This window comes from Sylvia atricapilla, chromosome Z (assembly GCF_009819655.1).
Source record: "Sylvia atricapilla isolate bSylAtr1 chromosome Z, bSylAtr1.pri, whole genome shotgun sequence".
NCBI lineage: Eukaryota > Metazoa > Chordata > Aves > Passeriformes > Sylviidae > Sylvia > Sylvia atricapilla.
The window spans coordinates 18,937,700-18,963,278 of record NC_089174.1 but is presented as its reverse complement, the minus strand read 5'-3'; the positions used below and the strand labels follow the sequence as shown (position 1 = coordinate 18,963,278).

General features: G+C 36.4%; 1 protein-coding gene across 3 annotated transcripts in view; it reads right to left on the bottom strand.

The window, feature by feature from the left end:
• Nucleotides 1-1,888: 1,888 nt before the first annotated feature.
• The window catches only part of FER (FER tyrosine kinase), a 156,731-nt gene continuing 133,040 nt past the window's right edge, over nt 1,889-25,579 (bottom strand). For all 3 annotated transcript variants that reach the window (XM_066339003.1, XM_066339004.1, XM_066339005.1), the window contains 3 exons: nt 16,969-17,123; nt 13,121-13,243; nt 1,889-9,486 (listed from right to left, as the gene is read on the bottom strand). In XM_066339003.1, coding sequence (XP_066195100.1) covers nt 9,344-9,486; nt 13,121-13,243; nt 16,969-17,123 — 421 coding nt within the window. In that variant the 3' untranslated portion in view covers nt 1,889-9,343. The remainder of the gene's footprint in view (nt 9,487-13,120; nt 13,244-16,968; nt 17,124-25,579) is intronic.

Below are 25,579 nucleotides of genomic sequence, written 5' to 3'. Positions count from 1 at the left end.
CAAGTATCAAAACATCTTTGCATGGACAATTATTTTTGATCTAAAATGGAGAAAAAGAACTCGTCCACCTTTAACATGCAAATGCTGGCTGTCTAGAGAAAGAACCCAAAAAAACTCTGCTATCCATGATCAAAACTTCTGTGCCCAAATGTCTTCTGTGTGGAGTTTTGCCAGCTGTACAGTACCTGCAACATTAAGGCACACAAATCAGCAAGGCATAAAAAGTCACAAGAAGAACTTGATCGGAAATACAAAATGAGGTGTTATGGCCACCTGGGAATTGGGGAGCACCTTGGAGCATTTTCTTATTGCAGGCCATGAGGTTTGTAAGGAGATGTGCCTGCATGGCTAAATTTGGCATCTCAAGAATATGGAAATGCTGTGATCTGCCTTTTAAAGTGGTCCTTGTGCACCAGTGTCCTTTTGGATCTTGTGAGAAGTCTTAATCAACTAAATCTTTTCAACAGCAAGTCTTTTAACTGTGCTTCTAAACTGTAGAAAATGTAGGACTGTTTAAAGGCCTTGATCTCATTCAAAGTTCCTTTCTTTAGCCTCATTCCTATTTCACTGCTGTGACACTTCAAATGAGGAAATCTGATGACCCTGTGCTGCTCAGTGTTTGGCAGTCACAGGATTTCAAACAACAGATTTCTATTATTTGGAGGCCAGGCATCACTGAGAGGAACAGATTCAGCTGCAGTAACATTTTCTAAAATTATCCTGTTAATAAATTAGTCTCAGCAGAATTGTACCAGACCTGTGTGCAATCTCATGCTGTGCTGTCTTCTGTTCCAACACACACTGGGGAAATTCAGGGGACGAGCTTTAGACTTAAACCTCATTCATTCATGATTATTGGGAGGTGGTGGGGAAAAACACCTTGAAGAGTTTGTAAAACAGAACAACTGTATTCTATCAGAAAAAAATCAACAACCCCCAGGTACCTCAGTCCCACTTAGGAAACAGAGCTGTATGTTGCCTTGTGTGCTATAAACTCCTTCTTCAGTCAGGAACTAGGCCTTGCAAATCACAGTGCTGTGTCAGTGTGCAGAGTGCTTAACAGTACTATGTAAGGTGCAGTTACCCAAAATCCCATCTTTCCACCTACTTTCGGGTCTTCAAACAAGGTGCATCTGCAGGGGGCATTAGGTAGTGGAAGAAGTTCTTCAAATAGGGGTATTCATACTTTGTTACCCACAAGACCTCCAAACATTAGTTTATATTTTTTATGGCATAATAATGTTCTCATAACAACGTTCTCAGCCTGTTTCAACGTCTCCTTTCCCTTCTGTTCTCTAGGTTACTCCTTTCTTCAAAGCTTCTGATATGCAAAAGGTAAACAAAAGTAATGCAAAGTGAGTGAGGATTATAAAGAGATTATCTCCAGAAATTTCCAAAAAATAATAAAATAAAATTGTGTCTCTCCCTGCTGTGGGAAACAGAGTATTTTGAATTATGTCTATTCCCAAAAGCAATGTCACTAGAGTTGGTCTTCCACTTGATTACAGAAGCAAATGAAGAAACACAACTTGTAAATGTGAAATAAAATGAGACAGCTTGATACAAATATTTTACATTTATTGGAAGAGTACAGTAAGAAAGGGACTGCAGACTCATTAGTGGTAACTGGTCCAAAGGAGAAGACAAAGGACTATTCAAAAAAGGTCTGCAGTTTACAAAAATACTGAAAATCTGTTATATAACAGCCTAGGAAAATAAAAAGTTAGCTTGAGTTCTAAAGTGTAACTTTAAAGTATATAAAAAAGTTGGCAAATAAATAAAGTTAAAATGCAGATCTATTTAAAATTATAAAGGACTGACAACTGGCAACTGTATAACATAGTTATAATTTTCAGACTTGATTAAAAGCCAGATAAACTCACAAATGTTGGGTTTTTTAAATTTTTATTTTATTTTACATGTACTTTAGGGAAGAAGCACCCATTTCCAGTGTTATGTATTATTGATCTGTTTCACAAATACATTACTTTTGAACAACAAAGAGCATAAAAGGTGCTTTACCTGACATTAGACTTGCTGGTGCATATTTTGGCACAAAATTGAGAATTGAACAGATACCTAAAGACATCTGCAAATGGCATCTATGGCCACTCAAGGCTACTGGTGACAAAAGTCTGGCTTGTCACAGCAGGCCAGTGATGCGAATTTCCCTCCTTCCCCAACACTCCTACTCTGTCTCCAGCCGTCAACAGTTACACAAAGGAAAAGCAACACATGCAATTTTAAAATCATCAGTCTTACAACCCCAGCCCAAGTTTCGTCCCCAGAAGCTCTTTAATAGAAGGTACAAGGCAGGTGTTTAACATTGGCTTTCACTCCTCAATATTTCTCTGTAGGAGTCTGCCTGCCTCTTGTGTCCTGTGTGCCGAACCTATATAAAGGCGGGTTTTTTTCCTATTACATGTTTTCAGCATTTTAGTGAAAACTAAGTGGGAAGCTTGGTGGAAAAAAACAAATTAACTTGTGATTTACAGGTACTTGTACAATTAACACTGGAAACAGACATAAACAGACGTTTCAACTGAGACCCAGTGCAAGATCAGTTCCCTGTGCATAACAAGACCTGTGCATAAGACCCAGTGCATAACAATAATGCTTATCTTCTAGAATTCCAGGTCTCAGCACTTCATAGTGTGTGTGGGGGTGTGTGTATAATAATCATTATAAGTAAATGTTGTACAACATAGTGAACTCAAATTTCTGGAAGCAAACTTACGAAAATTAACACCATCTGAAAAGGTCTGTTAAGAAGAAGGAAGTTCACAACAAGGCTTAGGTGGAATTAAGTCATTGCTGTTGATTTGAAAGATACTGTTCCAACTTAGCCTGACAGCAAAATGTCAAGGAGCATATTTAGCTTTATAATTCTTTCTATGTGGAGCAGGATGTTCTCTATTGTAAACCAGACAGTCAAGGATTGTTGTTCCTCTGATGTATTTTATGATGTGGACAATTAATGATACAGCTAGGGTCTGCAATTTCATTAAAAATGTGATTTGAACAATGTGCTTCACCTTGACTCATGGTTACTTCCATTTTCATACAAACACATTACCCTAGGCATCAAAGTATAACATCACCACAGTACTTCTGAATTAAGCAAAAGCAGGCATGTATTTGGACTTTTCTGTCACCAGAATAACTAATTTTTGGTAAGTGAAAAGGCGCCATCTGTGGTACATGGAGCTTTCAGAATTAGGAAATACCTGGGAGATGCAACAGTACAGATTGTTACAGCAGAGCTCAGCTGGAAGTGTAAGATTACTGCAGTCCTCTTTAAAGAGCAGAAACATTCTTAGAGAATTAAGGCAACTGCCCAGAGTCAATTGTTTACGTATCAGTAATCCAAGAATTTTGCATTATTACTTGCATGTTACAATGATGGAATTCTTCATATATTGAGAAAGACTGAGCTGACTGAAAAAAATACTTTTCTTTTTTTAGTAATGGAAAGTTCTGGCTCATACTTTCAACATCTGTAATATGCAGAGGGAATCACTGATCTGATTTTTCTCTTAAAAAGGTTAATTACCTTATACTGATGAAGAGTTTCAATGGCTGGCGCACTTACTGTATTCACAAAACAGTCAAGTACTTATCTATAAACATTTATGTTTCTAAAACTAGTTCCAAACAGAGCAATTCAGGATTTCTTCTGAGTGTTCTCTGCTCTGTATGAATCCCAGCTTACCATACTGGTTCAGAGACCGTATTTATCTAAAACAAATAAATCAATTAACTCAAGCTGTACTTACACATTCCACTCTGAGAGATGGAGGAAGAAAGAATCTAGTTCATTGCTTTTCTATGTTTTCAATTTATGACCTCAATCAGCTAGATTTTCAGGTTTTATTTATCCATTTTTTTAAGTATGCCTAACAGTTTTCTGTTTGGAAAAGGCATATGGATCTGAGATCTCTAAATGAACTACCCTTCCATAGCTATAATCTCAAACATTTGCAAAACAATGTATGTAGCTACTGACCTAATTAATATTTTATCTCACACTCCCCACCCCTGAAACCATCTGAAAATTCTAATTTAGGTCCTGCCTAGATGATGCCTGAGAAAATGGTGCTCTGGAACAGCCAATAATATACAAGTATCTGAAACATGAAAAAATTCTGTCAAGTTCTATACCTAGACATATACTCCAGCTGAAATTTTGTATCAGAGAGAAGGGGACATAATGGTAAATTAGGGTTGTTGGTAGAGGTAGCATTCCCTGTGAGAGAAGAGTAAATACATCTCTGAACTTTTCTATTTTATAGAGTAGTATGGCTGAAATACCAGAAATTTCTTTTACATATTTGACAGAGAAGCAAAATTAAGTTGTATTCCAGGGTTGAAATGTGAAAGCTTCAAGAGAGGGGCTTCCAGCTCCTATACTATATGGTACTTATTATAATGAATGCAATGACTCTGATAACTCAATGTGAAAAAAAGTAAAAATGTTGGAGCTACCAGGCAGATCTTGCTGGAATTTTCAATGAGAGAATCTTCCCTTCATTGAAGTTGCAGGTCTCAGCAATGTAAAGTTGGGTATTAATAACACACTAATAGGCAATTCTGCATTGCGTGTAGAAGCTGAAAATCACAATTCAGTACTACTCTGAGGAAAGAAATGGTAATAATACTTAACTGCTCATAATGTGACAAGTGAAAGGATTCTTCCATTTCAACTTGGAGTTTCCACCTTTAAACTTTATCTGCTTATAATGGGAATAGTCACCCCAGGGAATCGTCACTCTTAGAAAAACTTGATAGGCACCTGTGGTTGATTCACTTTCCAAGTACGTTGTTGCTGATGATTAAGGACTGCTCTTTTGTTGGTTTGTTTTGTTTTTCAGTAAATCTGCAAGAAGGAAACTGGATGAAAACATTTTTAATAGAGCTGATATTTCAAATTTACCAGATCTCTTAAAAACTCAGAGTTTGGAACTTCAGGAATACTGGACTTCCCTGTACTTGTCATGTACTTTCTAACTACTAACTGAGGGCCTGTATTACTGGAAGTGAAGGACTGCATGAAAACTATTCTAAGAAGAAAAAAATGCTTAACTTCATTGGTAGCAGGGGTATTCTTCCCTGACTTGCCTAGGAAGAAAGCTTCCAACAATATCTGAAGTCCTTTTGTGCTTTAGGGGGAAAAAATTAATTGGTGAACTCTTCCTTTAATAACAAACTATTTTATGCTTAGATATAAAAATGTTACAAATCCAAGTGCACTGGCACAAATATTCCTAGTGCCTACAAACAGAACAGCTGTTACAGAGAATGGATTCTCTCAGCTTCTTTCTCCTTATTTAATCTTCATAGTGAGTTATTATTTGTGACAATCAATTATTTTCAGAACTGCTGAATACCATGTTTGATGACACTATTTACACACTACCTTACGTCTTCAAATATTGCACTCCCTCAAGTCTGTGAGTAGCACTGACATTTAGAGGATGTGGCAGCATGAATACTGGAAACAGGGCAAGTATTTAATCACTGTTAATATTTGTGCAGCAACATATATGGGAAAATTGGTGGGGAGACATTGGTAAATGCATTTGAGACTTAGTTACACTGTAACCTCAGAAAAATGTGGGGTTTTTTCTTCTTCTTTGTTTTCCTTATTACTTTTACAATGGGTGCAAAAAAGGTAAAAAAATAGTTATAAAGAGGTAACAAATGGGTAACTTTATATTCAGTTTTAATGATGTGCTTGTAGGATTTAAGTAAGCATAACAGGTGGTCAAAGACATGAATGAAAAAATACTTAAGTATGAATAACCTAATATTTCCTTAATCAGTTTTCTCTTCCCTGTCAGTAAGAATGGGCTTTACCAGCTGCAGTTTTCACTGATGGCCTTTTGGTTATGCACTTCCCAATAACAATTTCCAAAATGGTTTTAGGCAACTCTGCAAAAAGGCGTATTTTTGTTAAGAAGAAATGCAACGTAACTGTAGTTGATAAATGAAAAGCTAGTCCATTGGTTTTCACAGAAACTAATGAAAATGCACATTTTAAAGAAAATGTCGTTGTGGGATGCTAACTCTACAACATCACTCTGCTGAAGCAAGGTTTGTTTCCAGACAAGATACTTTTCACTATTTTACTTTTCATTAAATAAAGAAGCTTAGAAACCTTATAATTTCACTGATGGCTGGACTTGGAAGCTAATATGCACTTATTTTCTACTAAAAATAAAGGATGCACTTTCTGCTATCAAAGCAATTATCTTAAAATAATGAAGGCAATTCCTAGAGGTTACATGAAAATAAAAGATAACCTGTTGAATTCCCTCTCATGTAACAAGCTGGGCATAACAGTATCCAGAATTTCCTACATTTAACAGTGTAAAATAATTCAGGATTCTCTCAGGGTCCCTCTGGTTCTGACAGTGCCAGTGTAACAATCTAACCTGAAATCCATGCTTGCAAAAGAGACCTAAGCTTAACTTCTTCGTTAAGCTCTCTATGATAAACACAGCACATGAGCCAAATGACCAGGATCTGACTAACCTGGTAAGATTAACCTGACAAGATTAAGACATCAAAAGGCCATGGAGAAAAGACGTTGCAGCTTTGCTCCTTTAGTGCCACGTCCTTCTTTTAAATTTCATGGCATGGCAGGCTTGGTTGTGAATGCTCCTGTGAGAAACCTATAGTATCTATAGGTATGGATTCCACTTCCTAAATTTAATAGTTTCAACAATTACGAGTCAGACATGATGAACAAATTCTGCCACAAACTGTTAAATTAATGATACAAAACTCATGATATTTCAATTTAAATAAGTGAAAAGACATGTACCTGTGTTGAAATTTACTCTATACCTATAAAGCCATTCTAGTATTCTCCCAAAGTATTACTAGTTTTGAACTGAACTGGTGCCTACTTCATTAATAGTAACAAATTTTCCTAATGCTGCAGAAATCCCCTGTTTTAAAAAGACTTAAAATTTAAACAGAAGTATGATATATATGTATTGAGGTTAACTATTTCAGAAAAAATGTTAGTACTGTTTTTATCCTTCTCTGAGAATCAGGGTGGTGACTGGTTAATTTATGACAAATAAAACAGTATTTTATCTGAATAAAGCAGTATTTCTTGCTGCCAAGAGGGCATATGGCAAAGAAACAGTCCATCTCTCAAACAAAAGAATACTAACTCCCCAGAAAAGCTAAGAACACTGACACTGTTATCCTCACTTGCAGACTTCAGGGATGCGTATGCAAGGAAACACAGTTGGATGAATCTTGGATTTTCCCAAATGATTGTGAAACATTTCCTAAATCTTAGTACACTTGCACTTCCATTAGCATGCTAACAAATTAAGGCACAGACTCTGTGTACTACTTAGAAGCATACAAACTAACAAGAATGTTTCCTATTGCTCTTGAAAAATATCTCTGGGCTACTTGAAGTACAGAACTAAGTAAATATATCCAGTACACTTACAATGAAGTTTTAATTTATGCCACCAAGTTTTCCAAGCACTACACTTTCATGGGTATGTGTATATATATGCTTCCTTATCTCCAAGAAAAAAATCACTTAACAAAATGCAAGAAGCACTCATCATTCCTTACAGCTGGATGCTGACAGTACTACCCCAAATGCACGGGACGTGCTCCCACACAACCATTCACTGTTGTAGTTGGACACTAAATCCTATGTAACAGACAAATTCATCTAGACTACACATATTTTGGTCACACATAGCCTTAAACCACCACTCAGCACTACTGTAAATAGTACCCTAACAGAAATAAAAATGTAATGTAGCCACTGACTTCACTACATCTCAATCCCACTGTAACACTTAGGCTAATTAACATTCCAGATGCTGTGTTACTTACAATTCCTGTTTCTTACTTGCATTAGCAGCAACTGGTATTCCTTGATCTGAACATTTTTGTAAATTCCTAGAAATATTTTAAGCACCTTAATGCTGGAACTCAGACAGGAATACAGTAACTTGTTCCTATTTCTATGCAGAGACCTAGAAAACAATTCCAGCTGCAAAGAGGACCCAGAGTCTAAGTAACAAATGGTGCACTTCCTCCCTTCCCTATCTAGTAAGTTTTTATCCTTTCTGGCTTTTTTAATATATATTTATATGTATATATATATACAAACACAAGGTTTATATTCTTGGTGCGTTTAAACCTTGTTTATCCCCAGTCTTTTGATATTTGATTGCAATAATGTAAGAAAAATAGAAGGTTAGTATTTCTACTCTGCTGTTCCCTGTCAGAGGCTTTAAACATACTTATTTCCTTTTGGTTGTTTGAACAACTGCTTCATGCCACACAGAAGTAGTATTTTCCTTTGGACACTATACATGAAATGTTCTTTTGTTCAGAATAAACTTTTCCATGTACCAGCTGCATTCTGAGAATCTTTACCAATATAAGGGAAAAAATCAGTGTCAAAAGCAAATCTAGCAACATATTCTTTAGCTCCTCTAAGATCAATGATATTTGTTATCTGTGCTATCATTAATAAACCTCTTTTTCTTGGCCTACTACTTTCACATATTTTTGGAAGGCAGATAGTTTATAGTATTTCTTAGCATGTGCACTCAAGACTTTATATTGGTCTTTTTTTTTTTTTTTTTCTAAAATAAACATAGATAACCATAATAGAAACATATTACTGAATTCTGATGGCATTGAAGGAAAAAAAAAGGCATGATTTAAGGAGATCACATAAATAGAAGTATTTCTAGTGTATGGTAATAAATGTACAAGTAATTCAACTACCAAAAAAATTCTGGAGTTTTCCATTCTGTAAGCATGTCTGCATCCAGAATCTAACTGAGCTTCACGTTTAAAACCAAGTATCAACTAAATATATCAGATGCGGAAAGAATTAAAAAAAAAGGCTTCTAGTTGAAATACTTGTCAAAACTGTCTTCAGTTTTAAGGCCAGCAAGTATGACAATCCCCACATTAATATGCTGACATACACGACAGGGATAGCAGAGTAAGAGCACAGCTTAAAGTAGAATCCCTCTGAAAAATGTCACTAGCAGTTATTTGTTGTAAAATGGATAGAAGCCACAGTTCCTTAAATTTATAGTATGTGCTTTCCTATGTACATGTAACCTACATTACAGTACTACTGTGACTGGATAAATAGCATTTCGCAGTATATATCTTTAATGCAGGTGTAGACATCATTCAAGATGGTACACCAGTTAATTTCAAAGTAATCCTAGAAGAATATTGCAAATAATGCTGTATAAATGCATAGTGTTTGAGAGAAGCAATTACTTCACTGGAAAATAAAGTCCCAGACATTGAGTTTGGCACTTCTTCATCACTATGTCACTTTCTTTTTGATTGAAGACAGCTCTTTCTGAATCTCACTGAATTTTGGCCGGTTTTCTGGCTTGTAGTCCCAGCATCTCTGCATTATTTTATATATTTCTTCTGGACATTTTTGTGGTGCAGACATTCGGTAGCCTGGTACACAGAAGAAGTGGGGAAAACTTTTAGTACTGAAAACTGATGCATATTGACAAATTTTAAAAGGTAAGAACAAAGTTCAATACCATTTAATTTAAAAAGACCTTCAAGGCAATATTACATACATCTTCAATATATAACCTATATATGAGAGATAATTATGAAACTAATTAATGCTCTGGTACCAGTGACATTTAAGTTGGGCATGTTTAACTGTTAGTTTGCTTCTCATCCCTAATAGCAGCAACTTGCATGGATTTCTTTCCTGTGTCTTAGGAAGTAGCTATTCTCTGGTTTTCAGTTGTATTTCCTTACTTCACCCCAGTGAGGAAATTGATAATAAAAATTAAGATGGGAGTTAATTTCTTTGGTCTTTTTGAAGATGTATCAACTTCTATTCTCACATTGCTTCCCTTTTTGGGCTCCTTAAAGAAATCCCTCCCCATTTGCACTTCAATAATTATTTTTCCTCCCTCTGTTTTCTTAACTTTCGTATCTTTCCATCTTAACTCTCTTTCTGTTCTGGTTTGTCTACATAGGAAGTGGTTTCCACACATCTCTGCGGCCATCAGCCAAGGAGTTCACTGACTTGGCAATGAGCAGGAGAATGGACAATCAGTTAAGTAAATTAGCAGCTAATCATTCAAAAGTCACAGGTAAGTCGCTATTCAGGAATATCATCAACACCCTGGACCACAGAAGTGTACTCACAGCAGTGAAGGCAATTTCCCAGTGAGTAGGAAGCTGGGAAAAATGCCAGGAGGATTGTATGTATGAACAAGGAGCTCCTGGACAAAATCAAACACAAGATCAGGTAACAGGAGGAATACCAAAACACTCTCTGAGCCTCCAGGGATGAAGTTAAGAAAGACTTAACTTCAGAAGGGAATTGAATCTGGCCAGGGGCGTCAAAGACAACAAGCAGGGCTTCTCTAACTATGCAGCAAACAAAAGAAAGGCTTGAAAAAAAATGTGTGCCCACTTGAATGAGGCACTGAGCAACTCAGCAACACAGGACAAGGACAAGGCTAAGGTACTGAACGCTTTTGTCATCTCAGCCTCTACTAGCAAGACCAGCCTTCAAGATTCTCAGGCTCCAGGGATCAGTGGGAAAAGCTGGAACATGGACAATATACCCTTGGTGAAAGAGGACTTGGTCAGAGGATACTTAAGCACACTGGATCCAGTTAAGTCCAGGGGCTCTGATGCACCCATGAGTGCTGAGAACGGCCTGACGTCACTGCCACACCATTCCAAATAATCTTTCATACATCACTTTGACTACTGGGAGGAGTACCTGAAGACAAAATTAAAGCAAATATCACACCTATCTTCAAGACAGAGCACCCAGGAAACTGCAGGCTGGTCAGCATCACCTTGATCCCAGAAGGTGATGGAGCACCTAGTGCAGGAAGCAGTTTCCAGGCACCTGAAGTACAAGAAAGTCAGCATGGATTCACTAAGAGCAAGTCATGCTTGACCAATGTGAGAAATTTCTTCAATGAAATAAGTGGCAAAGACACCTTTGAATTTATGGGCTAGATGACCGGACAGGGAGGTGGATTGAAAGCTGAGGCTGAACAGTGAGCCTTGAAGGGAGGTTATGAGTGATGAGTGGTACAAAGTCTGAGTGAGCTGCAGGGTCAGTACTGAGTCCAGTCCTTTGTCACGCCTTCATTAACTCTGTGGATGAGGGTCAGGTGCACCTTAGCGATGATAACACAGCGATGGTGCACCCTGGCTGGCGGCACCGAGCTCTGAGGGGGGCTGATAGACCCGAGGGTCGTGGTGCCATCCAGAGGGACCCGGACAAGCTGGAGAGAGGGGCTGACAGGAACCTCAAGCAGTTCAGCACAGGAAGAACCAAGTCCAGGGAGGAGGAACCCCAGGCACCAGAATGGGCTGGGAATGCCCAGCTGGGAAGCAGTTTGTCAGGAAAGCCCCTGGGGCTCCTGCTGGACACCAAGGGTTGAACATACATCAGCATGAGCTCTTCCAACAAAGAATGCTAATGGCACACTGGGCTGCACAAGAAGAAGTGTTGCAGCAAGTTGAGGGAGATCATCTCTCCCCTCTGTTCAGTACTGGCTGAGGCCACATCTGGAATGCTGGGTCCAGTTCTGAGCTTCCCAGTACAAGACAGACATGGGCACAATGGAGAGAGTCTCACGAATGATCATCAAGATGATGGAGGCACTGAAGCATCTCTCTCTCCTATGCCAATATGCTGAGTGAGCTGGAGCAGCTCTTCCTGGAGAGGAGAAGGCTCAGGGGATCTCAGCAATGTATATAAACACCTGCAGAGACGTTGCAAAGAGGACAGGTCCAGGCTCTTTCCATGCCCAGTGACAGGACACAGAGGTGATGAGCACATACTGAAATAGGAGAAATTTCTCCTAAGCAACAGGAAACACTTCTTTTCCCTGCAAGGGTGACTGAGTACAGGTTGCCTAGAGAGGTGGTGGCATCTTCATTCACAGAGATATGCAAAAGCCATCTGGATGTGATCCTACTTGAGCTGGGTGGTTGGACTAGATGACATTCAGAAGTCCCTGCACACCTTAGCCATTCTTTGACATTGTGATTCCACTAATTGTTTAGCATGTGTAGCTCTGAGCAAATGACAGGAAGTGCACAATGATGTGCACTGGACTCTACAGAGCTAAATGCAGCACTCTGACTCCAAACTCACTGCACAGGTCTCTGTATCTCTCTTTCTAAAGAATAGTGCAACGATACTGATCTCTTAAAATGGGTAAATCTGAGAAATATTTTTGCTTTTTTTATACTGCATGCATCTGCTCTAGGAATTGGATGAATGCATGTAAGTTCCAAGAAGGATGGCTTGGGCTCCAGGATTTGATTTGGCCTTTAAGGAGAAACTTCAATATCATCTACGCATAGTGCTTCTAAAACTCTAACAAACACTGACAATGTATGTAAATCAGCACACCAGAGTTTGTTTTTTTTTTTTTGTCATTTGTTCTGTTTTAAATAATTTGGAAGTTTTACTAGCTTAAAACCTATTTATAAATTATATGGTAGTACTATGCAGGGAAGGAACAGCTCTGAAATGCCACTAAAGACGATTAAAATAAATCAAAGTCCCGAAATCCTTCTGACAGTTATTTGCTTTTTTAAGTAAAAGTCTTTCGATTATTTTGTAAAAGAGAAATGCAGCTTGAAATGCTCAACTAGCTTACCATTCTCCACCATAATTGCTAAATCTTTGTGTGAAATGATTTAATAAAGAAGATGGAATGATACAGATTTTTTTCTGGAAGTTTAGGATATTTATACTTGCATTAGCATAATCTTAAATAATTCATTCTGTTCAAGCTTCTGCTTTGCACAGCAGTAAATCCCTCCTTTCCATCTCACCTGTTAGTTCTGCAAAAATGGAAGTCATCATGTTGTAAGTCTCACAACCTTTAAGTCAGTGTATTCCTTTTATTTCAAATGGCCTACATATACCACCCTACTCCTCCCAGAGAGCTAGATTCAGCAATTTAGAAAACCTCATATTGTTTTTGCTAAAGATGCTACAAAACTTGTATGTTATTTCTTGGCTTTTTTATACTGTATCCTTACAATTTTTACAGCATTTCTTTCAGTCCCTATGAATAATTACCTTTCTCAACTTGCTCTCGTGCTTGTTGGTTGGTCATTCCAGGGTATGGGCATACTCCTAAACTGAAGGTCTCCCACAAAAGGATTCCAAAGCTCCATACATCACTCTCAGATGTGTATCTCCCTAAGAAAAGGAAAGCAAACCTTCAACTTAACATACAGAGAAATCAGTGTTTCAGATAATTATGGCCCAAATTTCCAGTAAAGGTAAAAGTGTTACATTGGCAAGCTTCAGGCAAAACAAAGCCATAGCTACTAGTAAAACATTCTACAGATTTCACAGTCTCCAGTATTTTAAAAAAGAAACAAATCAAATTAAAGCTAAGACTCTGGAGTAACACAAGATAACTTTAAGTTCTACTATTATACACAAACTATACCAGTCTGTCATGCAAGTTAAGAATTTCTTTCCTTCTTAAATACTAAAACATTTTTACTTTAATATAAAAGGGACTGAAAATTGTCAGGGTTTCTCCCCTCATTTACAACTGCTTTCAATTCTAAATATTCTTTTAAAAATTACCTTTCCCAGTTCTCCATTTTAGCATGGCAGTGTTTATTCTGAGAGGAGCTACCACGAACACTATTTGTAGTGTGAAGAAGGCCTGGTTCTCATGCTTTGAGAAACTAATCTCTGAATATCAAAGTATGGCTGGATCCTGCAAAGCTGATCCTATCAGTTAAAGTAAAAAAAATCAGGCCTGCTCGTTCTATTGCCTACAACTATGCTTCAGAGATAGCAAAATAGATAATTGATAGATAATTGAATTCTAAGCCTCTTTGTGGAATGACAGCTTTCTATTACAGGAAAAAGGAGACATTTTGCAGCAGAAGTCCCTGATGGATTCACACTAGAAAAGTAAGACCCCTAGCCTTCTGCAGCAGAATCAGTGAAAGTGTTACCTTTAAAAACCCACTTTCAACACAACTTGCAACATTTTTCATGACAGCTCTTCTTTGTTCCATACTATTACTTTGTATTTGTGTCTTTATTCTTAAAAACAATACCTGTGAATGTATTGTTTGTTTATCTCTAATCATCAAACAAACCAAACTAATCCACTTCTGACTAGAAAAAAAGGAAAAAACATGGAAATTATAGTGACAGTTGATGACAGTGACAACTGTTCCGACATCAGAAAATTCAGTTTACTCTTAGACTACATATCACTTCCAGCTGTGCTATGTTAGCTTGTGTGCCTCACAGTTGGCAATTATGGATATTCACTATGCTTTTTGGAGTAAGATTAGTTTTCTTGTCTGTATATCAACTCCCCACAGCTGGGCATCCAGTAATTTAACACTTTTCACTGAAAGCATTCAGCAGATACAAGATGGGTGATTAGCTGTTTTTTTTTAAAGAAAGTACAGGTTCTGCACAGTTAATTATATTTTCTGCTTTACATTATCTGAGGGGAAAAAGAAAATATCTGTTTAGAAAAAACCCCAAGTCCTCCCCACATTACTATTAGCATCACAAATAACTCAAAATATTGTAGGGAGAAAACATACATATTAAATGTATTTTAATTTTGAAAGATGGGTAAGTAAAAATACCCCCTAATTATCCTAAACATGTGATGGTTTTAGTGGGGTAGAATTAATTCTATTCACAGTGGCAGGTACAGGGCTGTGTTTCGGTTTTGTGGTTTTGTGCTGAACACAGAGTTGATAATTCAGAGATGTTTGTGTTATTGCACAGAGCCAAGGCCTTTCCTGCTCTCACATGCCATCCTGGTGCGGAGGCTGGTGGTGCATGGGGAGGCTGGGAGGGGACAAGGCCGGGAGAGGTGACCCCAAACTGACCAAAGGGATATTCCAGACCATCCGGCATCACAGTCAGTGTACAAAGTGGGGGAAGAAGGACATCTGGAGTGATGGGGTTTGTCCTCCCAAGAATGGTGCAGAATGGCTCTAAACATCCCACACAGAAACAAAATAAGCTTTGTGCAACCAAAGGTTCCATTTCTCAAAAACTCCAGTGGCATCTGAATTTTGCTTCTGACTTCTAACACAACGCCCTGACCACTCCATTTGCCCTAGTCTGGTTTCTAGCCTTCACAACTCGTGTTTTTTCTTAATTTAACATACTTTAGTGACTGGTCTTAATTTTTTGTACATGGTGACTTCAGCAGAAGTCACTAAGAAAGAACAAAACAAAGAACTTTTCTTGTAGCTTCTTGAGCACATTAACATTCATGTAGTGGCCAAATGACCTGTTCCTCATTTTCCTCCAACCTTTGAATCTTGATATTCAAGGCTGACCTGGCCAACAGTTACCCACTAGTTTTCAAATACTGCAGATTTAGTTTTATTTCATTTTGCTATCTTAAATACGTCCAATCCTACCTACACAAATCAATGCAATTCTCACAACCTTATTATTAGAATGGAAAACAGTAAAACACAATCCATTAAGTTTTACTCATATCTTTCAAGGGAGTGGAAAAAATATCCTTCAAAAATACACAGAAATATTTCATGGCATTCTGGAAGTTGAATATTGACTGCTGAACATGTTAACAGAAGTTTGAGAGAGCTTATTTCTCAAATATTACAGAAAGTTACTTATAGCTGCTGGAATACGTATGTGTTTTAGGGAACACAAAATAAGTAGATGTTAATCAACAATCCCCTCTTCTCCTGTATTGTGCAGAAAGAAACAGATTCAGTACAGCAAAGGGAAGGTGCCGTCACAAGAGCCTGTTTCCTGCTAAATGTAGCCAACTGGACCACATATGGTTATAAGGATAGGTTTTCGTAATATTGTATGCATTACCAACAAAACAAAAACAAAAACCCAAAACACCTTTTTATAGTGGATCAAACACCCAAGAGAGTAAAGCATTCACCAGGGAATGCTGGCAAGACTAACATCTCTTAGAATAATTGGTAATATAGGATCAAATACTGCAACTGATTTACTGTCAACCTTTTAAAGGGAAGATCTGCTTTACTGTGTTATGTCACTACCTGCTGCAAAAGTGCTAATAAGGGGAAGCACTCTGCTATAAATCATAATTCACAAACCTATGATTTCCAATGCACAGTTTCTGAAAAAAGGTTTTAAGAAGCAGTAGAAATATTTATAGACGCTTCAAATGAAGAACTTAAAATATCTTATTCTGTATACTCAACTGAAGAACTAGTTTAGAGAAGTAAATTCAAAACATGCCATTATTTATTAAATGTGCTGTTTCTTCAGAGCTCACTTTACCTAGAAGAACTTATTTTTCTGGTTTCATATGAGCAAAAAAAAGCTAAGAGCAGCAGCTTCTGTTTCTATTCTGGAACTATTATCCATGTAGTGTGGAGCATTACCCTCAGTGATTAATAATGAATTTTTATCCCCTATACAACAACCTAGTGGTACACAAAAACACATGTAAAGAAAAACTGCAGTTAAAAAACCCAAACCCAAAACAATTACTGTGTTTTTCACTGATGCAATGAGTTATCTAATAACTTTAGTGCTTTAGCATTTTCTACTGTTTTCAATGAGGGGCCATAAATATGCAGAACTTGCCACTCATTTTGCTAACAAGCATCATTTAGATGACTGATGAGGCTGTCTACAAGAATGAGTCAGCAACAGAACCAAAGCACTCTGCTATTGCTGCATAATAGCAATTCTGATGTTGCTGCCCTATTGCTATTCAGTGGCAAAACTGTCGTTTTTACATGTATCAGACTGAAATATTAGAACTAAAATTATTTTAATCATCATTAATTTGAACAGGACAAAAAGAAATGTATGTATATATATTTGAATATTGTGGCCCTGGTGCTTTTTACTGTACTTCAGATTATTTTTTTTTTCTTGGCAAGAAAATCCATTTATGTTCTTACCATAGTTCAGAGCTTCTGGAGCAGTCCACTTGATTGGAATCTGCTTTAGGCCTGATGATGAGTACACGCCATCATCCTCCTGCCGGGACATCCCAAAATCGCTTATTTTCAAAATGTTGCTTTCACCTACCAAGCAGTTTCTTGCAGCCAGGTCTCTAAATTAGAAAAAGAAATAAACATCCACATTTTTACAGGTTTAAAGTATCTGGAAGTAATTTAAACTGACTGAGCCCGTCAGCCAAAATGGTCATGCCTCTCAGAGGCTTATTTACAAAAGGGTAAAAAACACTTCACAGCAGTTGCGGGGAAATAGAAGTGAGGGAAGACGAAAAACAAGTCAGAAATAATCCTATGAAGAAGTGAGGGGAGGAGATGCTGGAGATGCTCCAAGTGCCTGAGCAGAGATTCTCCTTCATTCCATGGAGAGGAGCCACAGTGGAGCAGCGGAGGAGTGCGAGGCTGAAGTTGAGGAGATGTTACAGACAGACCAGACTCCCCATTCCCCATTCAATCCTTGGGAGAGGAGGTGAAGGATTTCACAGTGAAAGGGTGCCTCAGAAGAAGGGAAGGGGAAAAGGTATTTCAATTTTTGTCTTTTATTTCTCACCATCCAACTCTATTTTAATTTGCAATGTATTAAAGTCATGTTACCCAAGTTCAGTCTGCTTTGCTATGGTAGTAATTGGGAAGTGATTTCCTTGTCTTTATCTCGGCCTCCAAGTTCTTCTGTCTTATTATATGTCCCTGTCCTCTTGAAGATGGGGAGTGAGAAACCATCTGTGTGCATGTCTGGCAGCGAGGCAAAGTTAACCCATCACAACTGCCTTCCATGGTCACAGAAATAAACCCCAGATTAATGAATTGGATCCTATGTAAAATGAAACAGAATTTGAAGAAGTGTCCTGAAATCTGTTCAGGATGTGTTTCAGTGAGAAACCTGAGAAACAGCTCCACCTTCCCTCTGCCTGTTAGAGTTTCTACCAAAAGTTAAAAGCTACTCAGCACAGAAAAGGAGTTTTGGCTCAGTGATGGATGAGAAGCTCAGAAAGTCAATTCCCTCCCTTCACCTCAAATTTGTTTATTTTTTAGATTAGCCAGCATGCAGTAATACCTGATTAAAGACCTACTGTGGCTTCCTACATGCTAATACTACATTATAAACATACTATATGCATATTAAATTTCAGTGTTTCACAGCTTATTAAAATATAACATAATAAAATATATGTTATTATTCCCATTCTAATGTAATTAAATATAGCAAATAGGGAGAGATATGTTAATTCTATACCATTAGGAACATCATGGGCAAAATATTTTTAAACTAAACTTACTGTGTTTTTGTTTAGCTTACATAGCTAATATGCTCACAAATGGCTTATATGAATATTCCAAAAAAACTACATTAACTTTGATGTTTTCGAATTGGAGCTGTAGCATAATTCAGAAGTGAAAGCCCTGAGCACTTAATGCACATTCATTGGTTTTTGAAGGATGCATTTGGTGCATGCAAACTGCACTGCTGTTGGTAGAAACTAACTTAGAATTCTGCTCATGATGTGCATGAAATTTGTCTCTCCAGCTACAGAATTTTGTTTCTACGGAATTTGTTGCTACAGTTAATGCAGAAAGGTCTGAACCAGAGGGATGCTGTTGCTCATACACCCACGTTAATCAGCTCATCCATACTGATATTAGGTTATGTTATTCAATATGTAGACAGAGCCTAGGTGTGCCCCTAAATATTATAACTTGATTTAAGAATTTTAACATTTTTGACTCATACTGCTATTCTGCCACTAAGAATATTAATAGCTCTAGAGACTGAGTGATATAAATGAAGTCATTCCTGTAGTTTGAGAATGTGGACCACTAAAACACAAATCTGAACTTGCAGGCACCAGCTGAAGATGTACACAAATGCATAAAATAGCTCAGTATGCACTGTGTTACATAGCTTGATGTTAGCATGTGGTGTCATTATATACAGCTACACTGGTTAAAGCCACTGTGCTGCAAAATAAAATCATACTATACAAAATCATGTTATAACAAAAAAATGTTATTGTGTATTATATGTATACTCAAATGTGTAAAAAGTATTGCCATAGAACTTCAAGAATTTATGATTTAAGTTCCAATCATACCTCAGTAATTTGGGTTTTTATCATGTTACAGAATATAGTCTAGATTTTGCAACTGATGCACATAAGAAATGGAAAAACTAAAGAGGTTGTATCTCAAAGAAAATTTACAGTTAACTGAAATCACAGGCATCTTCCTACCTGAAGTCTGACCTCGTATCAGGTTAAGAGTCAGGTTAAGAAAAATCTATATACTGATCTACCTTATGTTTATTCCTCATACATAAGTCTGATTATTAGGGAAAGTAGATCATAAGTAATATGCACAGTATGGTGTTTATGAACAAAAAATACTGTTTGCATAACTTATGTCAGTTTTGTACACAGAATATATGAGTTTTCTTTTTTCATTCACAATCATGAATAGAGCAAAAACTTTGATCCCTACTAAAAATTTACTAAAACACTTCCATGAAAATTAACTGGTATATGTGTAAGTTTGTAAAGACTTTTACACTCTATTCAGGATGTATGTAAATTAACACAAAAACCTCCCATATTAAATGTTTACATGTTATGAATCTCACAGTATTAATACCTTTTTCTGCTTTTAGCTAAAAGTCTCTCCTTTTTGATGCTATAATACTCTGTATCACTTTCAATACATCATTTCTTGTATAAATGTCTTGTGAGCACTTCATACATTTACTTCTGATACAAGCAAATTTGCCTTTTTCCAGTTTCATGTGTATGATATGCTCTTTCTGTCACTTATTTAGAAAATACTTTAGATGAGAAAATTTAATTCTTCAGGCATGCAAATGTCCCAAAGTTAAGATTATCTTGTTAGCATTTCTACTGTTGTTTAACATCTGTTTCATATCCTCAGTGATTTCTTGCCTAATTTTACAGATAATTTTTATATGTATTTGCATGCGTAAAAGCATTTTTAAAACAGAAAGCTATGGCTACATCAGCTTTGGGGGGTTTATTTACTATTATTCTGATGGTTTGGCTAAGATTTTTCTGTATTTTTCAAATAAGTTCTTCACTATTCCTTATTTTGTCTGACAGCTTCCTTTAAAAGGATGTTCTTATTTCTTTGTCTAGACATAAGAGAAAAACACAGAAAATGCTTTTTGTCAGCGTGATTTATTACAGATTTTTAGCTAGAATCTGGAAAAAAATGGCATCAGCAACTATTACTCCCATTGCTTTAAAATAATATATCATGACATGAATTTTCTTCCAGTTTCCATTATTCAAATTAATTTCCATTTTCTACATATAAGAGTACTTGTATATTTTGTTAGGGGGTTTATTAAGACTGTTTACTTCTTAACTTCCCATAACCAATATACACAATGGAGTTTTACTCCATATGTAAATAAACAACATGAGTTAGGGGAAACTTGAAAATATAAATACAGACATCTGATGACCAAAATCAACTATGAAAAGTCAACATTAAAGATTACATCAGTGTTAAATATTTATAGTAAATCATGACTCTTTCTACATGGACATTAAAAAGCCAAATCAAATCAAACAAGTTAAACAACAAATTCCCAATAAAAAAACCACAACAAAATCCTTGCACACCAACCCACAAACAAAAAACTCCACCAAAATCAGCTACAGTCTATTTGTCTTCTTTCCCCTGAAAAACCAGCCTGTTCTATTTGCTTTCTCTCCCTTCTCCCTAATGTTGCCTAAAGCTAGCATCCTGAAGAAATGCAGAGATAATTGCATGAAATAATGTGTCTCTGTATGGAATTCTTTTTTCTGATAAAGCATTTGCTACTTAAAGCAGTAATTCCATAAAATCAGTATTTATCTTTAACACAGAAAGCAAGAAAATACTCTTTATTTACACTGTGAAGCTCTACAAACTGGGCACATATTACATGGAAGTGCTACACAGTAAGTTCCTTAGTAAAAGAAAAGCTGACTCCTACTATTTAATACCAAGATCATCTAAGTTCCTAGTACTGCTAGAAACTGAGTCTCTTCCCTCCAGCTACTAACAGACAAAACCTGAGATGCAAACTGGAAATTTCCTTTTCAAGCACTGCTCTGCAATCCCATAAATACAAACAGGACATCTCCTAGGGATGTCTAATATGGGTTAAATATGCTGAAACTGTAAGAGAGAGTTCATAGAACTTTTGATAAAATTCAACAGCCACTTCAGGGAGGAAGTAGAGGCCATTTCTCTGTGCTGGGAGTGGTTACTACTTGGATTCACATCTGTCAGTAAAGACATAAACCTACCAAACCTTTCTCTAAGGACATTCTTACACTCCCTCCCCACCTTCTCCTCTACACCCCACACGACCTACAGAACAAGTATTACCTAGCATTGCAATGGAATTTCATGAGTTAAAACAAATCAAAACAAGAGAGTAAACTCCTCATTACTAAACCAGCAGCACAGACTGCCTCACTGAACCAATTAGCCATTTTATATTCCATCCCTGGATCGTGCAGTTAAAATACTCTTAGGGGATAAAAGCAAGTAATTAATTAGTGACCAGGATTGGTTTATCTCCTCTGCACATTAAATTAAAGGAAAATAGTCTATTACCTAAACACAAAAAAGGGGTGGGGAATGAAACTACAAGATAAATTGATGGGGTTTTTATGAACTGTAAGATACCACCTCACCTTCATACACCTGATGTAATTTCCAATAGTGTCTAAATCAAAAAACAGTAGTGTCTAAATTTATTTCAGAACTTTCTGGATCTGTCTATGCTAATTTTGCTTTATTATATGCGGAGAGTACAATTAATAACATGTGCCTAGTAACAGACTGGGAAAATATTAGAGGGTTGGAAGAACATCCTTTCATGCATTCTGTGTTTTCTTCCCCCTTTTTACTTTGATTGAATTATTTCTTTACATTATTTTAGCTATTATGAACATCAATGGAGCCATATTGACTACAATGCTCATAACTTCTCTCAGTTCCTCATATGTAATGCAAGTCCATCTTCATCTCCACAGATGAACAGTGCTGGCAAACAGAGAAACTCCAAGCTGGATAGTGGCGATTTCTCAATAATGTAGGTGCTCTGCTTGCCACTCCCAGTTTTGGATATTGCACATTTTCTCTCAGCTACAAAATAAGCAACTTTTCCCACCTCACAGCATTGGTGACCTTCAATTACTCTTTCTAAAGCTCTTTGCACCTAAGTGAAGGACTTAAAAACTTAGCAAAATGACTTCAAAAGATAAAAAGTAACAAAACAACCCCCACAAAATTAAATTCAGTAGCTGAACACAACTGTCAACTTATTGTCTGCCACTTAGATATTACTCAAGGGACTGCACATATCTACTGAAACGTTATGAAACTTTTATCTTTGAGTTTTATTTTGATAGACTACTAGTCTATTTTCTTTAACAGGGCAAGTTTTCTGTACCAGCAATTTTAAAAGAGATAAAGAAGGGGAGAGTAGACAATGAGCACTTTCTGAGGAGAATCAAAGCAATAGACTATGAAGACGGAAATTAAGCAATAAATTGCTGCATCATCTATTCCTCCCAGCTTTTCCTATTTCTGAAGTTGTCTTCACAATGTCTGCTCCTGGAACAGAAATATTCCTATCAGTAGCATCTAAATGGTTTTTCTCTGCATTGCTTCTCAACTGCCTTAGAACTTAATAGTTATTGCCTGTATTCTTCTGAACATTTATTTTGATGAAAATGGCATCATAGTCATTTTGGTCCATAACAGTCCTCTGTGAGTTGATATCACTGTAGACTCTTATAATCAATCTTTCCTGTGCACTGCTGATTACATGTAACATGCTGAACAAAGTGTGTAACTGTTTTTTTCCCCTTGTGCTGTACCTTGAAACAAAGGTTTGCAATCCAATTTCTTTTGTGTGCCCATTTTAGTGAAAAACTAAAGGTCTGGATAGTCATCAGAGTGGAAGATAGGTAACTTCATGGAGATCCTACAGTATTAGAGTGACTGGAAAATGAAAAACACTTTCTGGAACTCCTTAATGATAGGACAGACAGAGGAATAACACCTCTGCTGGATTCCATCCAACCATTCCTAAGCTCTTGGGTTTTGATAAAAAACATTACAGGATATAAGGACAAATATGGGTACATTTAAGAAACATGTAAGATTTTTAATAGTCCTGAAAAATTTCTTTGATATTATAGGGGAAATTAAGTGTCCAAAAATTAATTATCCAAGATGTACCAGAACACAAGTTTACATTACAGTGGACTTAAATCACAATTACAATGCCATCCATTTCCATAACCAGTCATACAAGTAGATTGTATTATTCACAGGAATAAAAATACCATTTTCAAGCAGAAATTTTCACTGTATCATTCACAGAAGCAATTAAAATGAAATACAACAAAATTGTGACAGGTGCATTTTTGTTTTAATATAATGGCTTTATTCAACCTGTGTGATAACATAAGTCTTGTTACAATGAGTATTCTTGCCCTTTTAGACTGAGAGAATCACTCAATTTAGTTCTTAGTTCTGAACTTGGTTTTGAATTAATCTCTTCCTTATTCTATTCTATAGTATAAAGTCAAAATGTAATTGACTTCTCTGACAGAAGCATTAAATACTGGTTTGACTTGTTTACAAAACATCTGAAGAGGCAGACCAGATATGGTCAAAGGTCATGTTCCCTTGTCTGTTATATATCAGTGATAGAAAAGGCTGAATGCTGGATTTAATGAAAATGTCTAAAGGAAAGTAGCTTCTATCACTGATTTTCTGATTATTAAGGTTTTTAGAAAATAAACTTTTAATTCTATTAAACTTTTTCTAGATATTTTTCTACTGCAAATATTATAATATATTAATTATATATGAAATTACTAATAATGCAAAGCAGAGCATATGGAATTGAAAAATGGTGCAAGTGCCTAAGAAATCAAGAAAACCAAAAGCATAATTATGAGTCACTTTTTTTCCCCACCTTTTTCACTAGAATGAAATAAAATAGCACAGTAATATATTATTTGCAGGTCCTAGTGAAAAAGGAAAGTATTTCCAAGTCCTAGTGAAAAAGGAAGTATTTTCAAGTCCTCTCAGGGTAGATCTAAGTACTTGTAATAGGTGAATATTAGAGTTCATCTGAGACAGGTAGCAATTCTACTGCCTTTTCAATAGCCAGCACCAAAAAACTGGTATGCAACAGTAGTTGTAATTTAAGTTATCTCTACATGCGTTTCCATCACTTAAATTTACTTTTGCTCCTACAGCAGATAGGCATGGATTAAGATTTTAAAAGTAACAGATAAGCCTGGACTAATGTTCATGATTTTTCAGTAGATAAAGTATTTTATAGGAACTAGATCCTGAAGCACCTTATTAATGAAGGTAAAAAAAGGTAAAGGTAATAATCAGGCTACAAAGAAATGAAGCATCCAGTATAATTAAGGTGCAAGACACTACATATTCATGAAAATAATACACAAGGAAAAAGAGACCTAAATACATTAGGTCTGATTAGAAATCAGGAGGAAAAGACAGAGCAAAGAAGTAGCAGAATCAAGCAGTGCTAGACAAGAGGATTGTGTTGCAGTCCTACACTGAGTGGCTAGAAAGTGGAAAAAAAAGAGACAAAAAAAAAAAGAGACAAAAAAATTCTTTAAGAGACAGTCACAAAGAAAGACAATAGCAAAGAGAGAAACATCAGCCACGTTTTAAGGCAGTTATTCATCTGGGGATATTTCTTCTCTAGAGAGAAAAGAATTTAAACAGATGGCACAGGTAGTACATGCCACCTAAGCATTCTTAGCAATGGAAACCATGGACAAAGATATACAGTAATAGTCCATTAATACATAATTTTCCAGTCAGAAAAAAAAAAATTCTAATTTGTACCTTACCATATCTCTCTGCCTTTAATCAAGGATTACCAACAAATGCTTAGTGGCATCTTGAAATGTTATAATACTTTAAAAATAGCCCGTTTGGTAACTATAATAAAATAATTTAAAGATGAATGAAAATGAAGATGAGGAATTATTTACTAATTGTCCTAGACAGCTAAGTAAGATTTGAAGTTAGCTTACAGAAACATGAAAGAAATGTCATGTGACTAACGCATTGCAGAGAACTATGTATAGAAATTTAGAGGAATAAAATTACCTATTCCTGTAAATTAACAAGATAGGAAATAAACTGAACTTCTGTCCTGATTTTTCTTGCAATTACTTAAAATCCACAATAGTTTTCCCACTCAAAACTTATATGTGGAAGAAAATATTTCGCACTGTTTTCATCACAAGAAAAAGAAGAAAGTGGTGGAATCTTTCTGGAATTATGGTGGGGTATCCAAAGAAGAAAGAAAAGATATTACAGTGTTGATTAAGGATCATGATTACATCTCATATTGATAGCAGGAAATGGGAGAGGACTTCCACAGCTTTTGGGAACTGGATGAACTCACTTGTTACATGCATATTCACCATGGTAAAATTTCATAGCTGGGCTGAGTCAAGGAAGAGATGTTAGTAAGTGCAGGGGCTCC